Source organism: Pipistrellus kuhlii, unplaced genomic scaffold (genome assembly GCF_014108245.1).
Source record: "Pipistrellus kuhlii isolate mPipKuh1 unplaced genomic scaffold, mPipKuh1.p scaffold_m20_p_10, whole genome shotgun sequence".
Classification (NCBI taxonomy): domain Eukaryota; kingdom Metazoa; phylum Chordata; class Mammalia; order Chiroptera; family Vespertilionidae; genus Pipistrellus; species Pipistrellus kuhlii.
This window is the reverse complement of record NW_023425405.1, coordinates 6477896-6501693: the sequence shown is the minus strand read 5'-3', so window position 1 is coordinate 6501693 and position 23798 is coordinate 6477896. Positions and strand designations below refer to the sequence as shown.

The 23798-nt window shown below is 43.5% G+C and overlaps 1 protein-coding gene across 3 annotated transcripts in view; it reads left to right on the top strand.

The window, feature by feature from the left end:
- Window positions 1-391: 391 nt before the first annotated feature.
- The window catches only part of FAM3C (FAM3 metabolism regulating signaling molecule C), a 48123-nt gene continuing 24716 nt past the window's right edge, over window positions 392-23798 (top strand). Inside the window, exons 1-3 of one of the 3 annotated variants that reach the window (XM_045576330.1) lie at window positions 392-413; window positions 18141-18195; window positions 22171-22275. In XM_045576330.1, the coding sequence (XP_045432286.1) occupies window positions 18183-18195; window positions 22171-22275 (118 nt within the window). In that variant the 5' untranslated portion in view covers window positions 392-413; window positions 18141-18182. Of the gene's footprint in view, window positions 414-518; window positions 577-18140; window positions 18196-22170; window positions 22276-23798 lie in introns of those variants that run through there. The other 2 variants (XM_036425419.2, XM_036425418.2) reach the window with 2 other exon arrangements.

Below are 23798 nucleotides of genomic sequence, written 5' to 3'. Positions count from 1 at the left end.
TCTGTTTATTTATAAATGTTCTTCATTTTATTTATATTGTATTTGTTACCTTTTTGCGAAATAAGATATGTGCAGTGTGGGTAGGAATTAGTAGTTCATATAGTCCGGCCCTCCAGCTCTCTGAGGGACCGTGATCTGGCCCCCACTTTAAAAAGTTTGAGGACCCCTTAAAACAGGTCAAGGAAACGGGACACATCCCGCCCCTTCCCCTGCCTACCCCACAACCCCCGCTGGGGGCGCCGCCGAGGCTCCCACGTGGCCGAGGCCCGGCCCCAGCGGCCCCTCCTTCCTCCGCCGCCGCGCGGTCCTCCACCGCCAGGGGGCGTGCGCGGCTCCGGCGGCAGGGCCCATTGGCGGCGGCGGGGCGGGGGAGGAGGCCCGGCGGCGGCTGGCTTCCTCCCGGCCACTGGCGGGTGCGTGGCGGCCGGCGGCGCTCGGAGGAAGCGGCGGAGCGCGCGGCCGGCGGCGGAGGGAGGAAGCGGAGGAGCGCGGGCGGCGGCGGCGGCGGCCCGGGCAGCACTGACGGCGGGGCGGCCGGAGGGCGGCGCGGGCGGCGGAGCGGCGGGCGGGAGGCCGGTGAGAGCGGCGGGGCGGAGGGAAGGGACGCGGCCGGGGAGGGGGATGGCGGGAGGGGCGGGAGCGCCGGCTTCCCCTGCATCCTCCCCGCCCCGGGCTGCCGCCGCCGCCGCCGATCGCCGGGCGGGACCGGGCGTCGGGGCGAGGCTGGCCCCGGGCCGCTGCCGGGCGCGGGCTCCGCTGCCGGCGTCCCGCCCGGGTCCGCGGAGGGGGCGGCGCCGCACCGGGCGCGGGGGTCGGGCGCGGGTCGGGGCGCGGGGCGCGGGGAGCAGGGGCGCGGGGAGCAGGGGCTGGCGGGGCTCGGCCGGGGTCGGCATTGTGGGCTGAGTGTCCGGAGCAGATGGAGTTGCTGTCCATGGAGCCCTGTGGAGGCCGGTGCAGCTCACTTGTAAAGTTTTAGTGTCTGAAGCGAGAGGTACTTTTATTTCTGAGCCACCCAGCCCTTTGGGGTTGGGAAGGTGTCCTTGGTGAATGTGCTCCTCCTCCTCCTCCTCCTTTTACCCACTTGTTACCTGGCCTCACCGTTCCCAGCTCTAAATGACATCAGGGATGGATGGACGGCTTGGTATTGAGAGATCCTGCTGTGTGTGGGGTGTGTGTATGTGGTTTCATCTGCCTTTGATTTACTTATTATTATTTTTATTTTATATATAATGCATGGCCACCATCTAATGGACAGAACCTCTTCTTTGTTTCTTTTTATTTAATAAAAAGAAACCATAAGGATACAATGATACTAGATACTGTTAGACTGCTTACTAGGTATTGTGCCAAGTTTGTTTCATAGGCACACTTGTTTCTTAGAACCCAAAGAAAAATGAACTCCCTGGGGTGTGGAGGGGGGGTGTTTGATGTGGATCCCGTACTATACCCCTTACTGTACCCCCTTTTACCCTTGACCACCTTAGGGATTAGTGCTATCCTGTTTCCCAAGTTTTGGGAAACATGACTGTGACAGTCATTCGATTCAGTCACCTACGTCTCAGAGGAGAATGATGGAGCTGAAAAATGTCCTGGCCTGGCCTGGCGGGTGTGTTCAATGGATAGAGCGAGGGCTGGTACATGGAAGGGTTGGCCTGCACCAGAGTGTGGCGGGTTGGATTGGGATCAAGGGCACATACCTGGGTTGCAGGTTCTATGCAGAGGTTCCATCTCCACCACCCTCCTCAGGGTGGGGGCAGGAGGCAACCAAGCCATGTATCTGTTTCACCCATATATTTTTTTTCCTCTTGCCCCTCCAACCCTCCTTTCCACTCTCTCTCTCAAAAAAAAAAAAAAAAAAAAAAAAAAAAAATCAATGGAGAAAATATCCTCAGGTGAGGACCAACAAAACATAAATTCCTGTCACTCGTGACATAGTACAAGGCATTGCTCACCTGTCTGTGGTGGTGCTGGTGTCAGCTGACCTGTGCTGACAGGGACGGAAAAGCAGGTACAGTTGGCCCTTGAACAGCTGGGCCTGGGGGCCACCAGTCCTTCTGCACAGCGGGAAATCCAGGTGTCAGTCTTGCCTTCGGCAGTCAGCTTTCCCATTTAGATTCCTCCCACTGCGGATTGACAGCTGTGGGTCAGATATACTGTTTCAGTCGACAGTGAGTTGAAGACCCAGATGTGAAGGGCTGACTGTATTTCTTAAAAAAAAAAAAAAATCTGCATAGAAGAGGACCCTCACAGTTCAAACCAGTGTTGTTCAAAGGTCAACTGTGTGTATATTCAGTAAATCATACTTGCTAATTATAAGAAACAAATATGTGACCGGTCTATGTATTTACTGTCCTATACTTTTTAATCATTTTAGAGTGTGGTCTTTTCACTTATTAAAAAGTTGGCTGTACAGCAGTATGCTGTACTGCACCTGCAGCAACCTGTATGTCTCATGTTCACTGCATCTCTTGATGGCATCATTTTCTCTGGTGCTGGATTTGCTGCTTTGTACTATAATATATATAGCTTGTAGCCTAGGACAGTGGTCGGCAAACTCATTTGTCAACAAAGCCAAATATCAACAGTACAAAGATTGAAATTTCTTTTGAGAGCCAAATTTTTAAAACTTAAACTTCTTCAAACGCCACTTCTTCAAAATAGACTCGCCTAGGCCTTGGTGTTTTGTGGAAGAGCCACGCTCAAGGGGCCAAAGAGCCACATGTGGCTCGAGAGCCGCAGTTTGCCGACCACGGCCCCATACCTGTCAATAGGAGGACCAAGAGCCAGCACTAGCACCAGCAGCCTGTCTTCACAGCTGGGCCTTGCCTGGGCACTTGCCTAGCCCAGTGGTTGGCAAACTGTGGCTCGAGAACACATGTGGCTCTTTGGTTCCTTGAATGTGGCTCTTCCACAAAATACCACGTGTGGGTGCGCAGATACAGTGCAATCGAAACTTCGTGACCCACATGCAGCAGTCGGTTGTCGGCCCGGGCCAGTCTATTTTAAAGAAGTGGTTCTAACGCCGAGCCACACTCAAGGGGCCAAAGAGCCGCATGTTTGCCTACCACTGGCCTAGGGCAATAGGTCATACCGCACAGCCCGGTGGTGTAGTAGCTGGACCATCTAGTTTTGTGTAAGTGCACTCTGTGATGTTCACCCAAGGACAGAATTGAGTAATGACGCACTTTTCAGAACCTGCTCCATCATTAACACACAAATTCCTACCACCTAGAAACACAGTACAAGGCGTTATCCCCTGTGCTATGTCACCAGGAGGTAGGACATGATTAAGTGGCACGTGACTATTCACACGGGCCTTGGAGAGTCCCAAGCGATCTCCATTTAACTTAGAAAATAAAGAGTTAAGCTAAAACCGGTATGGCTCAGCGGATAGAGCGTTGGCCTGCAGACTGAAAGGTCCCAGGTTCGATTCCAGTCAAGGGCATGTACCTTGTTTGCTAGCACATCCCCAGTAGGGGGTGTGCAAGAGGCAGCTTATTGATGATTTTCGTCGATGTTTCTAACTCTCCCTCTCTCTTCCTCTCTGTAAAAAATCAATAAAATATATTATAAAAGAAAAGAAAAAAGTTAATAACATGCCACTCATCACGAAATTAGCAGTCAGCGGCCAGCTTTGGGCTTACGTTTGCTGTACCTCTTTTAAAGGCTGCCCAGTCTCTTAAGTCACCATCCCTTCCGTTTGATACAGGTGTTAGAAGCGTCGTTTCACACATTTTGTGTAATGCTTTCTTATCACATTGAAAACTAGCATTTATTGATAGTAAGAAATAAAAAAATTCAGCCCTGGCCGTGTTGCTCAGTTGGTTAGAGCGTCTTCCAGATAGATGGTTATGGGTTTGATATTTCTGGTCAAGGAACATACAGAAATCAGCCAGTGGCACTAGCCAATTTGGCCCAGTGGATAGAGTGTCAGCCTGTAGACTGAAGGGTCCCGGGTTCAATTCTGGTCAAGGGCACATACGTTGGTTGGGTTCAGTGCAGGAGGCAACCAATAGATGTGTTTCTCTCACATCGATATTTCTCTCTCCTTTTCCCTCTCTTTTTCCCACTCTCTAAAAATCAGTGGAAAAATATCCTCGAGTGAGGATTTAAAAAAAAAAAAGAATAAATAAAAAGAACCAATGAATGCATGCATACATACATAGGAACAACAAATCCATGTTTCTCTTGCTCTCTCCCCCTCCTCAGTCCCCTCTCTCTAAAAGTCAATAAATGTTTAAAAGTAAAAAAGTTCAATGCATTGATTCTCAACCCAAGGATCTCTCCACAATCTACAAATAGGACTTTTGATTTTTTTGATTATACAATCTTATATTGGCTATATTAGTTTTAGATGTTCAGTATAATGACTTGACATTTTTATAACTAACAGTGTGATCACCCCACTAATTCTAGTAATCATCTGTCTCCATGTGAACTTTTTAGAAAAGGACACACACCAGGTTCCCCCAAATCCCCATTGTAGGGGCTTCTGTTTTAAAAGGAAGCTAAATGAAGAATTAGCATCGCTGGGTTAAAGCGACTTTCAAAATAAACTTAATGGGTGTTTTATTACAGAATTTTTATATGAATTGCTACCTAAAGCATTGCTAACTAGTTCTTTTCATAATGAAGCTACATTGAAAAGGAAAAGGCAATTGGTGGGAGGGTCAAAGAGCTAAGAGACTGTTAAGTGCAAAAAGAAGTAGTGTTCACTGTTGACTGACGATCATATGAGTCATAAGAATCTTCTATTTTTACCACATATTTTAGGTCTTAAATGGTGCATCTCAGTGTTTTAAAAAAACTTGTGTTCATTTAAAAATGTGAGAGTTCCTGCTCTGCGCCAGTAATTATGCGTAAGACAGCATGGTCCCTCACAAAGGTACCTTCTCTGATGCAGTAAGTCAAGCTCTTTTCCCTATTTTATACATTGCCTAAAGTTGAAAGGGGCAAGACCCAAGAAGCAACATCTTTTGGTCTTAGGTCTCACAAAAACTCATCTAGCTCAGAGCTTAGTACACTAGCAGAGATTCATCTTGAGCTTAGTCCCAAAGGATTCTGTCTTTGGGATCAGATAATCTAGATTTTAAACTATAGTTCTGCATTTCCTTACTTTGTGAATGGCATTGACCAATTTACTTAATATCATGCATTGCCTTGTTCTCTTAATCTGATTGGAGAGATTGGACAGGATTCCCAAGATCTAGAAACTTGACAAGGTTTTAGGATTTTTATTCAGCTCCTAAAATATAGTCAGCTGATTTTTCAGAAGAGGAAATGAAGTGTTTCAGTACTTCTGAGTTTCCACAGTTTTCTTGCTTGAAATTGTTCTTACATTACATTTTCCTTATTTCTAATCTAACTTTTTCATCTGCTGTTTATAATTATTCCACTTTTACTTCTACTCTGGTGAGTTTTTTCTTCTTCAATTTCCTTTTAAAATTCAATTCCTATAACAAAATTCACCATTTTAAAGTGTACACTTCAGTGGCATTTAGCACATTCACAGAGTTGTGCGGTCATGACTTCTGTTTAGTTCTAAAATACCGTCTTCACCCCAAAAGGAAGCCTCGTGTCCAGTGAGGAGCATGTGCCACTGGCTTCTTCCTCCAGCCCTTGGCAGCACCTGCCTCCTGTCTGTGGATTTACCTGCTCTGGTTATTTCATGTAAATGGAGTCATAAAATACGGGGTCATTTGCATCTGGCTTATTTCATTTACTACAATATTTTACGTGTTCATCCATATGGTGGCATGTATTAGGACTTCCTTTCTTCCTGTCACTGAATAATACTCCGCTACGGGTACATACTGCATGTTGTTTAGTCATTCATCCATCAGGAAAGCCTGGTGAGTTTTTGTGTGCTAGTGAGAAAAAGTTAGACATGGCCAGCAAAGAGTTCCTGAATTTTCATCCTAAATTCTACAAGGTTCATACAGGGGGTATCCTGGTATCAGGTGTATTTTACTCCCTGTCGATACCATCATATGCAGTAAGTGATCTTTAAATGTGTTTTGGAGGAACTGTGATTAGTAAAAAGGAATTATTAAATCGTTTCAGGAAATTTTACACTAGAAGCTGCTTACATTTTTTTTTTTTTTTTTTTTTTTTTTTTTTTTTGCAAATGGTTGCTAACTTGCATTGTTTGGATTTTTTGTTTGTTTTTAGAATTGATGAGCTATCCAGGACCCTTGGGCAGATGGAACTGTAATCAGAGAAATGCATGAATGGCCTTTCTCCTTTGCTAGTGGGCGTGAGATTCTTGGGGTGCCACTGTATAAGCATTTCCAGAGGCCCCGTGGGAGGATGACATGTGGCAGAAAGCTTTCTTTGTGTGGAATTACATCATTGGGTCTCCGAAGGCCCATTTCCTTTCATCCAGTCCTGCAGGATGTGCAGCTGGGACAGCAGAGCGAGAAGTAAAGCCAGTGGCCAAAGTTTCCCTTCCGTGGTGCAGCTGGGCTCGCTTTAGCATTAGGCTAGTTCACCATCAGTCCATTGTGTGTGGCATCCACGTGGCTGTGGGACATGCGGGCGAAATGCAGGGGCATAAGCACCCAGAGAGCCAGGAATGAGACCAGTTAGCAGGAGAGCAAATTCCTTTGTTGAGGAGTTTAAGTGTCTCCAATCTTCCAGCCCTGCACTGGCCATGCCTACTCTGGCCAATGACCCGTTCCCAGGTGTGACTGACAGGAAGGTACTTTCTTACAATGACCTGTTCCCAAGTGTGACTGACAGGCAGATACTTTCTTACAATGACCTGTTCCCAGGTGTGACTGACAGGCAGGTACTTTCTTACAATGACCTGTTCCCAGGTGTGACTGACAGACAAGCACCTTCCCTTTGTCACCCTGTTTTTCCTGGGCATTTGTCTATTTCTCCATCCAGTCCCTTTCCCCGGGGATCTGTGGGAACAGACGGGTGCAGCTTCCTGGAAAAGCTGCACAGATGAATGCCCGTAATATTTGGCCTTTTCCTTGCTCCTTTCCTGTTATTTGTAAGTAACAACAGTGTCAGAATCACTCTGCTCCTATTTTTGTTCACATGGGAGATCTGACTGACAGAATTAAGTCTCCCTTGCAGTTCTGAAGGTTAAGGGCAGTAAAGTGCGTGCCTATGTGGGGGAGTTCTTAAACATCCAGTTACATAGGAACCTGTAGCTTCTTATCTGATAGAATGTAAAATAGCTGCATGGGATGAAGATAGTTATATTGTATATAAATTTCTCTCTCATCCCTTTTTGTGGCAGTTTATTAACTGGATACTTCTTGACCCAACTTACGTTAAACTGTATTTAGTTTTATTTTTGTCAATGTTGTCAATAATATCTTTATTTCTATCCTTTTATTTTTTTTATTTTTTTTTTTAATCTTTATTGTTCATATTCTTACAGATGTTCCTCTTTTTTCCCCCCCTCCGTTGCTCCCCTCCACCAGGTTCCCACCCCACTCTCTGCCTTTCCCCACCCATCATTGTCCTCATCCATAGGTGCACAGTTTATGTTCAGTCTCTTCCCACATCCCCATCTCCCCCTTTCCCTGAGAATCGTCAGTCACTCCCCTTCCATACCTCTGATTCTATTATATTCAACAGTTAATATTGTTCATCAGATTTTTAAAAAATTTTTTTGGTTTTTAGATTCACTTGTTGATAGTTACATATTTGTTGTTCATAGTTTTTATCTTTATTTACTTTCTCTTCCAAAAGAACCCCCTTCAGCAATTCATATAATTCTGGTTTGGTGGTGATGAACTCCTTTAGCTTTTTTTTTTTTTTTATTGGTGAAGCTCTTTATCTGGCCTTCAATTCTGAGTGATAGCTTTGCTGGGTAGATTATCTTTGGCTGTAGGTTCTTATTATTCATCACCTTGAATATTTCTTGCCATTCCCACCTGGCCTGCATGGTTTCTGTTGAGAAATCAGCTGACAATCGTATAGGTGCTCCTTTATAGGTAACTACCTGCTTTGCTCTTGCTGCTTTTAATATTCTCTCTTTGTCTTTTGCTCTTGGAATTTTAATTATGATTTGTCTTGGTGTGGTCTTCTTTGGATTCCTTTTGTCTGGAGTTCTGTGCGCTTCCTGGACTTGTAAGTCTAATTCTTTCACCAGCTGGGGGAAGTTTTCTGTCACTATTTCTTTCAGTATGTTTTCGATGTCTTGCTCTCTCTCATCTTCTGGGACCCCCATAATTCTGATGTTGGTTCGCTTGAAGTTGTCCCAGAGTTTTCTTACATTATCTTCAACTTTCTGGATTCTCTTGCCTTCTTGCTTCTGTGGAGGAGTGTCTTCTGCCTCCTTATGTTCCAAATCTTTGTCTTGATTCTTGAGATCTTCCATTCTGTTTTTAGGACTCCATAAAATATTTTTTATTTCAGACAATGTATTCTTTATTTCTTGTTGATCCCTTATTATTTCTAGTTGATCCCTTTTCATATCCTCATAGGTCTCGTTTATTTTATCGGCCTTTTCTAGGAGATTCTTGAACAACCTTATAAGTGTGGTTTTGAACTCTATATCCAGTCGCTTTTGTCCTCCATTTCTTTCGCTTGTGATCTATTTCGTTGTCTCGGCATATTTGCAGCTTCCCTGATGGGGCGGAGTTTTAGGGTGGAGCCTACAGCCTTGGCTTCCGTCAGCCACGCCCTATACGGCTCTTGAGTCTCAGTATTCCTCAGGGTCCTTCAGTACTCACTGCAAGCACCTCTGAGAGTGAGGTGCCCTCGAGTTTCGCCTGCTACCAAACAGTCTAGGCTCTTCCCCAATGAGCCTGGAACTGGGGTTCATTTCAGTTGGAAGTGGAGTTGGAGGTGGCGTTCAGAGCAGACTGGAGCCCCTGTCTCCTTCCCGCCAGGGCAATCCCGCGGCACAGCCAACTGTCCCTTCTCTGAGCGCAATGTGTGCACTCTGGGGCTCTGCCTTTCGCCGCTCCCCCGGGTTCCGCCTCACAGCCCACGCTCCCTCTGTTTGAGCTTGGGTCCCCAAGGTCTGGCCTAGAACTGGGGCTCAGCACAGTCTGGAGCTTTTATCTCCTTCCCGCTAGGGAACGCCAGCCAGGCACTCAGCCTCCCCCTCCTCTCCGGCTCCGTTCTCTCCGCGCGCGCCCTGTGTCTCCGTACCTTAGGCTTTTTACAGCTCCTCCACTCTTCCTTCTGGTTTTCTCCTTGCTTCTCGTTGTAGAATTTCCAGTCAGTCAACTTTCCTATAGTTCTGGGTAATGTCCATTTTATATTTTAGTTGTATTTTATTTAAATTGTTGTGTGCGACTGCGGTTAGGTGTTTACCTGTGCAGCCATCTTGGATTCTCTATTTCTATCCTTTTATCTCTCTTTCTCCTCTTAGATGGATGGCAATAGTGTAAGATTAAATTAGTTTAGATTACTAATGTTTACATTTATTAAATGTATTGGGGTGACATTGGTTAAGATCTTAAAGGTTTCAAGTGTACATTTCTGTGAGACAGGATCTGTACATTGCATTGTGTGACCAACACTCAAAGTCAAGTCATCTTCCATCACCATGTATTTGGCCCCCTTTACCTTTTCGTATTACAGTTGTTTAGTCAACAGTTGTAGAACTCAGAAGGAGCAGGCAAAACTGAATGTCACTTTGTCTTGTTTCCTGTTTGGGGGATGTTTGTGCTCTCCGCTACAGAAATCTATCACTGTTTCATTTCTTCAACTGGATTATGACTTTTTAAGTGAAAATCTGCTTTGGTCGATGAAGAAAAACTGTAGGCGAACCTCGGGGTACTGCTTCTCTAACGCATTTGTAACATTGCAGACAGGAGTTTCATTGCTCTGTTCCTCAGCATGTTCTTCAGCATTATTTACCGCCGTCTCCCTCCTCTCCCCCACGGGGGACCGGATCCACAAGGAGAGAAGGAAAATTCCTATCATATGAATTTTAACTTTGGGCTTTTTTGGCGTAGAGTTTTATTTATTTTTTATTTTTAAATATTCTTTATTGATTTTTTACAGAGAGGAAGGGAGAGGGATAGAGAGCTAGAAACATCGATGAGAGAGAAACATCGACCAGCTGCCTCCTGCACACCCCCTGCCGGGTATGTTTGGCGGAGAGTTTTAATCTTTACTCCTAGGGATTCGGGGCTGAGGAATTTGCATTTTAAAAAGCCCACAGGTCATTCTGGGGTCCATGCTGTGGGTGACATCGCAGTTAGGGCTTCAGAAGACAGATACCATGTGTTGTTGAATCTAAGGTGTTTGTAAGGTCCAGCATTGTTTTATATGGCACTGAGAGAAAAACGTGGTGAGCCTAATCCTGACTAACGTGTTACATGGGGGAAGTAGCGAATCAGCAAAATAGTGAGCCACAGGCCCCTCTTTGTTATGATAAAAGGTTATTAGGAAGCATAGAAACCATGAAATAAAGTAATTATAATGCAACATTTCTTCAGACCTTTTACTATGTAAAATATTTGCTTATAATAAACTTTAATATAAGGTGTCCTTACTTGACATTTATTTGTCATGATGATTGTACTGATGACTGTTTTAAAATACAGATTAGCTATATTGTAGGCTATCAGGCACTCCCATTTGGCCCATATTGTTTTCAGTTGATAGTTGATGGCTCAGTTCAGGAACATTATTTCTAGCTTGTTTGTACTTTAGTAATTTACATTTGTAATTACAGTCCCCTCTTTGACATTGGGTATGGCTTGACCATTTAATTATCTTTATCACTCCCCCTAATCCTCATTAAGGGCAGCAAGCCGTTTATAAGCATATATACCAGGTACCGGACTGTCCCTCTCACGAATAATTTAGAACCGTGGTTGGCAAACTGCGGCTCTCTGGCCCTTTGAGTGTGGCTCTTCCACAAAATACCACGGCCTGGGAGAGTCTCTTTTGAAGAAGTGGCATTAAAAGAAGTTTAAGTTTAAAAAACTTGGCTCTCAAAAGAAATTTCAATCGTTGTACTGTTGATATTTGGCTCCGTTGACTAATGAGTTTGCCCACCACTGGTTTAGGATATAGTGAAAATAATCAGGGTTAGGCTAAGGTGACCAGGCGTCCTGCTTTGGGTGGGGCAGTCCCGATGTTTAACAATTTGTCGTGCGGCATTGGCCTTTTTTTTAAAACGCCATGGGAATTCGGTACAGATTGTTAAAATTCGGGACTGTCCCGCCAAAAGCAGGACGTCTGGTCACCTTAGGTTATGCCCCAGATTTTTGTCAGAGTGAACCTGAGCCCTGGCCCCCGTTTTGGGCATGTTGGGTATCGAAGGAGAGAGTATCTGGGTGAGAACAAATCTGTCTACACTAATGAAAGTGCAGTGAAGCACAAACCCACCTGCTCATGGTGCTTCCTTCCTCGGCATCATCTTGGAAAATGAATTATCTTTGTCAGGAAAAAGTTGCTCAGCTGTACATTAGACTTGGGATGGTAGCAGAGCCTGTGCCCATTTAGTTTTTAATCATTGGAACTAAGTGCTTGTTGATCCACAGAAGCCTTTCAGAAACCTGATGTCTCGCTTGTGAAGAAGTAGGAACTTGAGGCTCCTGAGCTGAGGCATGCTGCAGGAGCAGTACTACGGCAATCCGCATGCTGAGGTGACCCATCCTGAAAGACTTTCGCTCCCAGAATGTAGTGTGTGTGACCCGTCTGGTGGGTTGGACTTTGATAGGAACTCTGTGCTGAGGTGTCCTGAACTGAGTGACGGCAGGCTGGGATGACAGGTGGACCGTCAGTAACTGACTGCAGGGCAGGGGCAGGGGCAGGGGCGGGGGCAGGGGAGGACGCTCATTCCTGATGTGTTGCCACGGAATGAACTCCCAGAGGGCTCTTTCTGGATCATCTAGACCACATGTGTCAAACACAAGGCCCGCGGGCCAAATCCGTCCCGCCAGGCCTTGCAATGTGGCCCGCACCACGCTGTCATCACTGCACTCCGCTGCGTTTCCATCACAATGACAGTTTATGACTGTTCAGTAAACCATTCGGCCCGCGATTTAGGCTGGATTTTAGATTTTGGCCCCTTCTCTGATTGAGTTCGACACCCCTAGTCTAGAGGGAAGAGTCCAACAGCCCCCGCCAGGCACCACAGACCCCCGGCGCCTCTGTTTCTTGCTCACACGTGACCTTCCCTTACTGCTGCCCACACCCAGTCCTAAGGAGCAAACACTTCCTTAGGGCCTCGGCACCCATCCCGGCACTAGCTCTGCCTTCCCTTCTCTCACACCCTTCACCTGAGCCATGGAAGCTCCTTCAGATGCCTTCCATCTTTCTTCCCCCACTGTTCCCATCCAAAAGCCCCCTCAGCTCCCCCCTGCGGACCGTCCTCTCCCCTGGCTGCTGCTGCTGCTGCCCCAGGACCTGGGGCTTTTTCTGCCCAGCATCTGACTCAGCTCAGCCCTTGGTTTTAGAAGAGCTTGTGGCTGTGAAAGTTTTTGTGTAACAGGTACCTCCCTCTCCACCGAGACAGTGGGGCAGCGCTGGTGTAAGCAGGGCACTTGCATGATTTAGCAGGGCACCTTTGCCAACCGGATTTTTACTGGAGGTAATTACAAGTTGGGATTGTAGTTCTATTGGATCATTTTTTTATTCCTAAAAGGATGGCGTTTTATCTAGCTGCTGTAGCTCAGATGGGGGCTTTCTAAAATGTCACTTTCTCCATTCACTGCCAGGAGAGCCCCTTCTTCCCCATGTTTTCCCTCCCACCCCCCCTCCCAAAAAAAAAAAAAAAAAAAAAGGCATAGCTAAGGTTACCCACACCCTTGTTTTCAATGACTATGTGTGGATTTGAAAGCTGGACAGTGAAAAGGCTGATGGGAAAAACAAAGTGTTCAATTGAAATATGCTGTACAAGGCCAGCTTCATGTGGGAAGGGAGATTGTTTTTCCTTCTTTTTTGGAAGAGGATCATTATATTGTTTCTCATGGAGTATATGCTTTTAAAAAATGTATCTTTATTGTTGATGGTATTACAGATGTCATCCTTTCTCCCTCCATTAACCCCTGTCTGCCCAACTCCCACCCCCCCCCAGGCCTTCACCCACTAATGTGTGGGTCCATGGGCTATGCAAGTTCTTTGGTTAACCTTTTCTCAGCTCTCACCTCCCTTCTATCAGAAATATGTCAGTCTGATCCATGCTTCCATGTCTCTGGGTCTATTTTGTTTGTCAGTTTATGTTGTTCATTAGATTCCACATATGAGTGAGATCATGTGATATTTGTCTTTCTCTGACTGGCTTATTTCACTTAGCATAATACTCTCCAGGTCCCTCCATGCTGTCTCAAAGGGTAAGAGATCCTTCTTTTTTATTACTGCATAGTATTCCATGGCATAAATGTACCACAGCATTTTTATCCACTCATCTGCTGATGGGGACTGGGCCATTTCCATCTTAGCTGTTGTAAATAGCTCTGCTGTGAACATAGGGTAGGGGTGTCAAACTCAATCAGAGAAGGGGCCAAAATCTAAAATCCAGCCTAAATCGCGGGCCGAATGGTTTACTGAACAGTCATAAACTGTCATTGTGATGGAAACGCAGCGGAGTGCAGTGATGACAGCGCGGTGCGGGCCACATTGCAAGGCCTGGCGGGATGGATTTGGCCCGCGGGCCTTGTGTTTGACACATGTGACATAGGGGATACACAAATTCTTTCTGATTGGTGTTTCAGGATTCTTAGTTTTGCATTCTCTGAAATGGGATTGCTGGATCAGATGAGTTCTATTTTTAGTTTTTTGAGGAAACACCATACTGTTCTCCACAGTGGCTGCACTACTCTGCATTCCCACCAGCAGTGTTCTAGGTTTCCCTTTTCTCCACATCCTCACCAGCACTTGCTGTTGGTTGATTTATTGATGGTAGCCATTCTGGCAGGTGTGAGGTGATACTTGATTGTGTTTTTAACTTAAAAAATATTTTTATTGATTTCAGAGAGGAAGGGAGGGAGAGAGAGAGAAAGAAACATCAGTGATGAGAGAGAATCATTGATTGGCTGCCTCCTGCATGCCCTCTACTAGTAGTAGAATTGAGCCTGCAATCCAGGCTGAGCCCTGATGGGAAATGAAACCATTACCTCCTGGTTCATAGGTTGATACTCAACCCTGAGCCACGCTGGCCAGGCTGTAGTTTTAATTTGCATCTCTGGTCCTGGTCCTGGTATGTGAGGGAGGCGATCATTGATGTGTCTCACACATTGATGTTTCACTCTCTCTCCCCTCCCCTCCCTCTCCCCTTCCCTCCTTCTACTCTCTCTTAAAAATCAAAGAAAAATATCCTCAGGTGAGGGTTAACAACAGCAAAAAAATGAAATACATCAGTGGGTGTGTTTGTGTGCTTCACTTTCTTCTGTTCTTCTAGTCTTTGAGGAAGGTCCTCATACACAGTGCTAAGTCATTTTGTCAGGTCGCTGAAGTGGTTTCTGGCAGCAGAGATTAGCAGTTCCCAGAGCAATTTGCAAAAGCAAGATTGATGGGCGTGGAGTTTTGTCAACAAGCTCTTATATCGGACTATCTCACTGAACTGCTGGGGTGGGAGGGAAGTGGATTGGTTTGTATATTAGCTTCTTGCCCTTCACACGACCTTAGACAAATCCCTTGACCTCATTTATAATTCCATCCTAATACCCTCTACACTAGAGAGCTATTGGGAAGATTATATAAAATAAGAATGTGTGTGAATCACTCTGCTGTGTGCATCGTGTTACCTGGTTTGTGTTCACTGCCGAGGCCTTCCCCTGGTAAATGATTATTTTTATGGCTTATTTTGTTTATGTAGAATGATGTTCTTATAATTCACATGCTGTAGCAGGAGTCCATTTCTCAAGGAAAGAATGAATTACTTGACCTGGGTACGGTATTTGTCTGCTTTTCCTGAATTTGATTGATTCTAGGACAGTATCTGCTTTTTCAGGCCCAATTTTCACAAAACTTCCCTAAATTAGACAAAAGTAGGTAATTGGGCTAAAGAAGTGTTTAAATGATGAGACATTGAAAGCAATCCAGCATGTCATTTGGAGGCCCTGATTTCCTCTCTCTCCAGGCCAGGGCTGGGCCACGTGCTCAGTCAATGTGGATCCAGAACAGTGTCTCTCTGCCCAGTGGTCACAGTGACCTTCCCTCTGTGGGCTCAGGTGACCTCGCACTTCACCACATGTTAGCAACAGGGTTTGGCTCAGTCATTATCTGCAACACTCAAAAACTTGTTGTTTTGGCCTGTATGTGTTTCACAAATGTACTATCAGTGATGCTTTTTGTGTTTTTGCTGTAATCTGCCCTAAAAATATTGTTCCATACCATCAATATTCTAGTTGTGGTAAATGGATCTAATTTCTATATCTCTACCTTTTAATGAGCATACACGAAAAATTTTAAGTTATTTTACCTGTAGCTTCTGGATTACAGAGATTGGAGTTTCTAGCAGAGGCTTCTTACCCTGGTGTTCATTTTCTCTGGACTTAATTCCTACCTGGTGGCTGGAGGCTCAGCCTCAGGTTTATACAAGATCCCATTAAGTTTTTGCTGCCCGCCCCCTCTCCCCCCAAGATAATTATGTGTAATGAATTTCCTTGTATTTACTTACTTTTTATTTTTTACTTATTTATTTACTTCAGAGAGAGAGAGAGAGAGAGAGAGAGGAGAGAAAGAGAAACTGTGATTAGTTGTTCCACTTAATTACGCATTCATTGGCTGCTTTTTGTTTGTGCCTTGATAGGGAATCAAACCTGCAGCCTTGGTGGATGGGAACAATGATCTAACCAACTGACCTACCTGGCCTGGGCATGTTTTCCTTGTTTTTTAAATGTCCTCTTAAGAAGACAAGTTAGGAACAATTTTGAATTAACGCATCGTAAACCAATGCTCCTGGATTTGCTCTTAGATATGTTCAATAATCTTTCCTTATCTTATGCTCATTTACTCTCTTACATAATTAATTAGCTTCTTTTTATAAAAATTTTTTATTGATTCAGAGAGGAAGGGAGAGGGAGAGAGAGAGAGAAACATCGATGATGAGAGCAAATCATTGATTGACTGCTTCTTGCATGCCCTACACTAGGAATTGATGTACACTGGGAATCAAACTGTGACCTCCTGGTTCTTAGGTCGACTCTCAGCCACTGAGCCACGCTGGCCAGGCCCGATTTGCTTCTTAAGCAAACTAATTAAAATTGTGTTATGACTGACATTTGATAAGACTTTAATTTTGAGATTTTACCGAGTGTTCTTCTCTGATAAATTTAATGGAAAACAGTTGTAGTTGCTTATAACTGCAGTCTTAGCAGTGATCAGGTTGGAAGCAGGCCTGCTGGGCAGGGCAAAGAGATAGCAGGCAGATGGGGCAGTGACTTTAATTGCACTGGGTGGCCTCCTATCAGGTAATGGAAATAGTAAAAGGAACAGGAAGTGTATTTATTTTCAAAGAAATCTTCCTCGGCCACACTGGGATAAGAGTGAAGTTACTTTGGAGCATTAGCATATGAGCACAGGATCCATTTTTCCAAGAAGTCCAAAGGGGATTTGTAACCACTTGGGCTTTTCATGTGAAAAGCCAAGGGTTTTTCTGTTTGTTTGTTTGTTTGTTTCTGCTTTTATGGGATGGTTTATGGATATTTCAGAATCTCTTCTTTCCTTTTGGTATGATCTAAGCATGTGGCTAAGTAATTTAAACAGAGATAGAATATTTATCTTTATTGTTGAAAGTATTACAGATGTCCCATTTTTCCTCATTGACCCGCCCAGGCCTTCCCCACTCTATACTCTGTGTCCATGTCCATGGGTTATATATGCATATAAATACTTTGGTTAATTTCTCTCCCCTGCCCTTGCCTCTGAGATATGTCAGTCTGATCCATGCTTCCATGTCTTTGGATCTATTTTGTTTGTCAGTTTAATTTGTTCATTAGATTCCATTTACATTTAAGTGACTTTTCCTATTATGTAGAAGGTGTTCAGATAACTGACAAAGGAAATAAATCAATAATGCTTAGTTCAGCATTCATTCAAGTGTTGATGTTTTCTTAAAACAGGGTAGATAGGTCAGGAGAAAGAGTTCGCATAATGCATTGACCCTGTGCTCCTGGGTGAAAAAGAAACTGGTGTCTCACTTCCTTTCACTGTCTTTCAGGGGTTGGGCATTATTTTTATTTGAAGCAGAATCTATGTATTAATTAGGTCAGACTTCATCAAAACATCTATGAAAATACAGTCTAGTCTAAAATAAAGATATATTTTACACTTAACCTTAGCCAAAAGTATGAGAAGTGATAATAACGATGTATTTTTTATTAATATGACTTATTAATCCAAAATTTCTTTTGAATTTCTTTCCTGTACAATAGACTGAGTAGGCTTCTGTAGCTGACCAGTTAAACTTGGGCATGCATTTCCTGTTCATTTCAGTCATTTGTTTTTTTCCATTTGCTTTCTAAAATTTCCTGTCAAACTCGTTTACTTGCTTTTCCATTTGCTTAAAATTTCCCCCCCCTCTATTTTGAGTTTTTTCTTAGGAGGGAAATATACATACACAGATTTTTTTTTCCTAGTATCTCTTTCTTGTTAGTAAGATAATACCAAATGGTAATTTCTTCATTGATGGATACACACTATAAATAATAATTGCTGGAATATTTAAAATTGTAATTCTCTACTTCTGAATGTGCTCTTTTACAAACTTAAATGGAAAACATGAAGAGGAAGAGAACCCTGACGTTAAATAAAGAAGTGTTGTAGGTGGCATTATGGAGTGGAGTGAGCCCTGGAGTGGGAGGCACAGGCCCAGCTCCCAGTCCCATTCTCCAGTTAATTCGTCCCATCACTGGGAAAGCATCTGAACCTCTGTGGACCTCAACTTCAAATGGAAAGTTTGGAGCCAAGTATCCAGAGTTCCTCATGGATGCAGACTCACTGAGGGGAGTAAGGCATTGTCTTCTCTTCACAAACCTGGTGGCAGTTTTCCCCTTGTGTTGGTTCAGGAAGACATGCCTTGCTCACAGAGGCAGCATGGTCCGGCCGAAGGAGACAGACCCAGGCACAGGTTTCCCGTTAGATGCCAATGTTGTAGAACCTTAGAAATGTGGTGACGCTTAGTTTAATAAATACACTCCAAACTCAGCCTGAGGAGGAGTGTTCCTTCTGGATCTAATGCTGTTTGCCTTTTCTTTTGATTTTAGGAGCTTCTTTAATGAAGAGTGCCAAAGACTGAAAAACCAAACATGAGGGTAGCAGGTAAGATAATATGTCAACTCTGTAGAAATAATTTTGCTTGTTGTGTAACCTGTTTGTTTAGTAATGGTGAAAGGGGGGGATTTCAGAGAGAAAGAGAGGGAGAGGGAGAGGGAGGGGGAGGGGGAGGGGGAGGGAGATCTACCTTGCTGAGGAAAATGAGCGATAAAGTTTAAAAGCTTCAACATTTTTAATGTATATGAATAAATTAAAACTGTAAAGGATTCAATAGATTGTGTTTTTCATGTTACTTACGTACAGGGTGGGGCAAAAGTAGTTTATGGTTGTTCATATGGAAAATAATATCATCATTAATAAATAACACAAGAACAGTGTTTCATGTACTCACAACTGTAAACCTACTTTTGCCACACTCTGTTTGCTAATTCAAGTTCAGTCTGCCTAAATGACATTATGCATAGGCACATCTCTTTCTTAGGAAGTGGACCCTTTACATAGAAATTTCAGAGTGTGTGTCCAACATAGGCAATAACTTGTAACTCTCAAAATCAAGATAGTCATTCTTTTAATTATCATTTTCTTGCCCACAAACAAAATATTTTCCTAAGGGAACATCTGTAGCCAGTATTTAGTTTTTGTTTTCCCTGCTGCAGTGTTTCCCAAAGTGTGGTTTGCGTACTCCCAGGGGTATGGGAAGAGTTTGGTGGGGGTACGCGTTGCCCCGGAGTTTGGTGGGGATATGCATTGCACCGTGCTTAGCAGCGCCTAATTCTACGTTCTCATGTGTACAAGGGGTACTCAGCGTTACAAAAATTATAGAAGGGGTACACATATGTCAAAAGTTTGGGAAACTAAAGAAAAATCTTTCCAGAAACCAAGTGCTTGTTTGTGATTTTAAAAAATTATAACGTCTTTTCTTTTTAACAAAAAACTTTGAGTACAGTAGGATTGCAATTACATATTTCCAGATGATTTTCAAAGTATATTATTAACTAAGCATGGTTATTTGAAATAATCAAAGCAGATTTCCCTTGCTCACATGATTCTACATTCATTCTAGTTCAAATGGACTTGTCATCTAGTCCATTTTTCTGATTCTGACCATTGCTACAAGGCTAATTGATGAGTAATTATTCACTGAGTGATGCTTATTTCATGTTTGGCTCTGTTCTTAGTGTAGTTCCTCAAGGCCTTGCTTTCAATGAGTGAATAAGGAAGAGGAGCTGTTAGTTTATTGCTTTCCAACTAATTAATCCTTCTAATTTTAAAAACCATTCTGCTTGCTTTGAAATATGCTTATAGTCATTTTCATACAGTGAGGCATCAGTATCTAAAGTCCATGCTTTTTGATTTGTGAAAAAATAGGGAGATACTCATGCTGTTGTTTGATTAGTGCAGCTCAAGGCTAGAAGGAAGAGGGGATCTCATGGGAAGTTAGGAATGAGAACTATGGTGTGGATGGGGAGGCCCATCCAAGTTCAGCATTGCATAGTGATCAGCAATGGAAGAGCTCTGTAACAGACACCCCAGAACTGTGCCATTGCGGAGGCTCTGCTAGCCTTCCCCTGCCTGCTGCTCAGGGACCACCTGCTTGTTCTATTACTGTTGGTTTCTCCACCTTGAACTTCTTTCTCCTTTAAAGCTTTTGTGTCCTAGATCCTCTGATGGTCCAGTATAAGTGACTATGTCATGGTTTAAGACTGAGTTCTACTACCGATGAGTTATGTAAACTTAGGCAAGTGGTCAAAATTCTTAGCCTTGTCCCTCTTATTTGTAAAGGGAAAATACTATCTTAAAAATGCGTGCAAATGAGATTATGCTTATGAAGCATTTAGCTCTATAGTAGGCAGTCAGTAAATGGTATGTGTCTGTGCATCTGTGTTTATGGTATGTAGATTTGTGTGTGTGTGTGTGTGTGTGTGTGTGTGTGTATTTTCCTTAGTGTAGGCTGCAGTATAGCTTAGTATTGAATTCATTCTAGAACTTCCATGTATTATAAACTTGCTATTTTAACAGTGTAGTCTTGAGCAATGAAGGTTTTACCTGTCTGCTTTAAGCGCCAGGGAAGGGTGATCTCTAGTTGCACCTGCCCGGGCCTGCTAGGAAATGAGATGTTAACTCATCATGTGATAGAGGTCTTAACTGATCGGGAAGGATGCCACCTGTTCCATTCATCTATTTAGTAAACACTTGCTGAGAGTATTACTATGTGCCAGGCACTCACCCGCATACTGCATGGGGGAAGGGTTCAAAGCCTTGTGGAATTTTGCTGTCTTAGGCTCCAGAAATGTAGACAACTTGTAGTCACTCTTAAAGACAGGAAGCACAGTTTTTGGAAGGGAGACGATAAGAAATGGAGGGTCGAGGTTGATTGGGGTAGTGGTTAGGCTTTGTTCTGTCATTGCCCCCTGCCTTTCTGTGTACGGAGTGTTTCTCAGTAGAAACGAGGAGCTCTGAGAAACTGCTCCTCTCAGAGTCATTCGCCTTTCAGAGCATCCCAGTTCATTTTCCTCCCCCCTCTTAAGGATGGAATTAGCGCATCTGTAGGTTTATGAAATTAGGAGGAGTACAGTGCTGTTTTACTCTTTCTTTCCCAGTGAGTTGAGTGTTAGTAGTTTATCGGGAGACCATAGCCATTTGGTGACAGAGTACTGTACAAAGAACTGGGCCCTGTCAGGACGCCCGGTGTCTGGTCCTTGTGCTGCCACTAAATGGTCTGTAATCTTTGCTTCATCTCTGGACCTTTGTTTCCTTAAGGAGAATGAGATAACTGATGATCCTGCTTTCCTCTTTTACATCAATACTAGAGGCCCCAGTGCATGAAATTTGTGCACAGGGAGGGGCCCTAGGCCTGGCCGGTGATCAGGGTTGATCAGGTTTCCTGCCTCCTTGCCTCCCCTCCTCTTCCTTCCCTTGCCCCACCGCTGGTCGCCCTCTATGTTCCGTACCACCCTCTGGGGGTCAGTGCACATCATAATGAGTGATTGAACTTCCGGTCGATCTCCCCCCACAGGGGACACTTTGCATATTAGCCTTTTATATATGTAAATAAGTTAAACTTTTGGTAAGAGAGGGTAATTGAGATTAGACAGACAGATACTTAGATTGTTCCTGAATAACCTAATGAGATGGCTCTGCAATCCTAAGGGTGAGAGGAAGATGCTTCTTTCCCATCACTTTCCATTTCCTTTCCTGTCTTACACTTTCTCTTTCCTAGATTTACTTAGCCTCTGAGAAAAAGGACAAATGATGGTTCATATTAAGCAGTTAATTATAGTTAGTAGCAGTGCTAACTATTTGTAAGGCACTCAGGAATAGTTAAAAATGTGAAGTTATAAAAGATGAAGAGTCTGTCTTCATAGAGCTTACTCTGGAACCACATTGTGAATCATATGTGATAGGTGCCGGCTGACGTTATCCAGCAGTGGAGGAGGCCTGTCTTACACTGAGTATCCAGTCTGAGGATACTTACACTCTTTGGTTCCCATCCCAGGAGCACTCATGTGTCTCCAGGAGACAGGTTGGCTGGTGATAGGACATTTCTCTTGAGAGCTTCTTGCTGGGTGGACATCATGTGTGTTACATCAGTAGCTCCAGAAGGCCCACGGCTTTGGTGTCATCCCTGTATAGAACTGTTCCCCATCATATTTGAAAAGGACTAGGAAAGCGTCATCCAACAAACTTGGTGGCAGGCTTCCATTAGCCATGATACTTCATGTAGTCGGCCACCAGTTGATGGCAGGTCTTTTTTTTTTTTAATGTAATATTAGGCAGGTGACTCAAGCAGTTCTTTGTCTAGATTGCTGGTCAGTCTGATAATCCTTTGATCAGGAAAGTCCTTTATTTTGATGGATGGTTGGTACAGTTTTTGTTGAAACTCAAGTAAAATTAAGCTCAGTAGATAAAAAAGTAAAAATGTATTAGTCTTAAAATTTTTTTAAATGAACTTACACTTTTCATTGAAATGTTACATAAAAGTTCTGTGGGCTCATAAGCTGCTTTCTGCTCTTTCTGTAGGTGCTGCAAAGCTGGTGGTAGCTGTGGCAGTATTTTTATTGACGTTTTATGTTATTTCTCAAGTATTTGAAATAAAAATGGATGCAAGTTTAGGAAATCTGTTTGGTAAGTTCCATTTTTCGTCTTATTTTAAATCTTGTTTTTGATGTGAATGTCTCTTTACCACTTACCAGCATTGAGTTGCACTGTGTAGGCTGCCTGGAAAAGAAAATGTAATTATGCCAATTAAGTGTGATTCATTAGAATGTTTTAAAAAGCACAATAGAAAGTCTTAAAATCAATTCAGTATAAAGCATAAATCTTCTATTCAACATTTTGAGTATCTTTAAAATAGTGTCTTTTATACATGCTTAGAGTCATTAATCAATGCATTCTAGATGTGCACTGTGGAAGATACCACTGTCTGAGCTGGCTCATAGAAAATTTGGAATCAAACCTAGCCCTTAATTAAAAAGTGGTTAGGAGTCATGATTATGTATTTTAAATACCAGCCATAGAAAATCAGTGTGCTTTTCTACCCTTATTTTTCTCTTGCAACATTTTTCTTTTCACCAATTTGTTTAATGCTATATTGTAAACATACCATTGTAAGCTACCTTAACTCAGTTTTTAACATTTGCATTAATAAAAGAAATTAACATTTGAAATACTTGCATAGCTTTGGCTGCTGGATTTTAAAATCTACACTTGAAAGGTGAGGCTATGAAACCAGTTAACAGTATTTTGGCCTACTAGGCGGGAAGTGGATGAACAACTTTCAGCTCTCTGGAATAGCGAATTGTTTTCCATAAATTAATATTTGAAGAGAAACCACAAGAACCAATTCATTTCCTTATATCTTATTTCAAGACTCCCTTAAGCCAGTGCTTCTCAGACTTCACGGTCAGATGAATCTTCAGGGAGTCTTGGTAAATGCAGATTCTGACTAATTGTCTGGAATGGGGCCTAGGAGTCTGCATTTCTAACAGGCTCTCAGGTGATGCTGAGATTCCCACTCATGGACCACATTCCAAGTTTCAAAGCTTTAGACAATTCAGACATGTAGTCATCGATTTTTGTATAAACATCCTTAGGTGACTTTCTTACAATGACTGCTTAAATATACTTCCTCGTATTGCACTGAATTCTGCTCTTTATGCTCCCAGGTAATAGCAGTTCATTTGCTTCCGCCTCCTTAAGTTCTCTTCCGCATTAATGATCTGTCAAATAGCTAACTTGTAGTTCTACTCCGTCAGGTCATCTTTTCACAAGTTTTCATCTTACCCAGTTATGGATTCTTCCCTTTCAGTCGTTTCTCTTAATGTACTGGTTCTTCTTCAGAACCTCTGTTTTCAGCTCCCATCTTAACATGAAGTTTCCTGGCTCCAGCATCGAGTCGTTACTGCAGAGTATAGTGAGGCTTTATCTACTCCTCTGCATACGGTATTTCTGCTCCTGCGGAGGCACAGCTGGCGCCCGGGAGAGGGCAGCTGGTTTCAGAGGACTGAGGGCAGAAAGACACTGAGGGCTTGGGGGACTTGTCCAGTGTGCCGTGGGAACAACGTGGCTAGCTGATTCTACTAACAAAGGCCAATGGTTAAGGAAGAAGATTATGGGATGGTAGTTGAAGCAAGCTGAACATTTTTTTT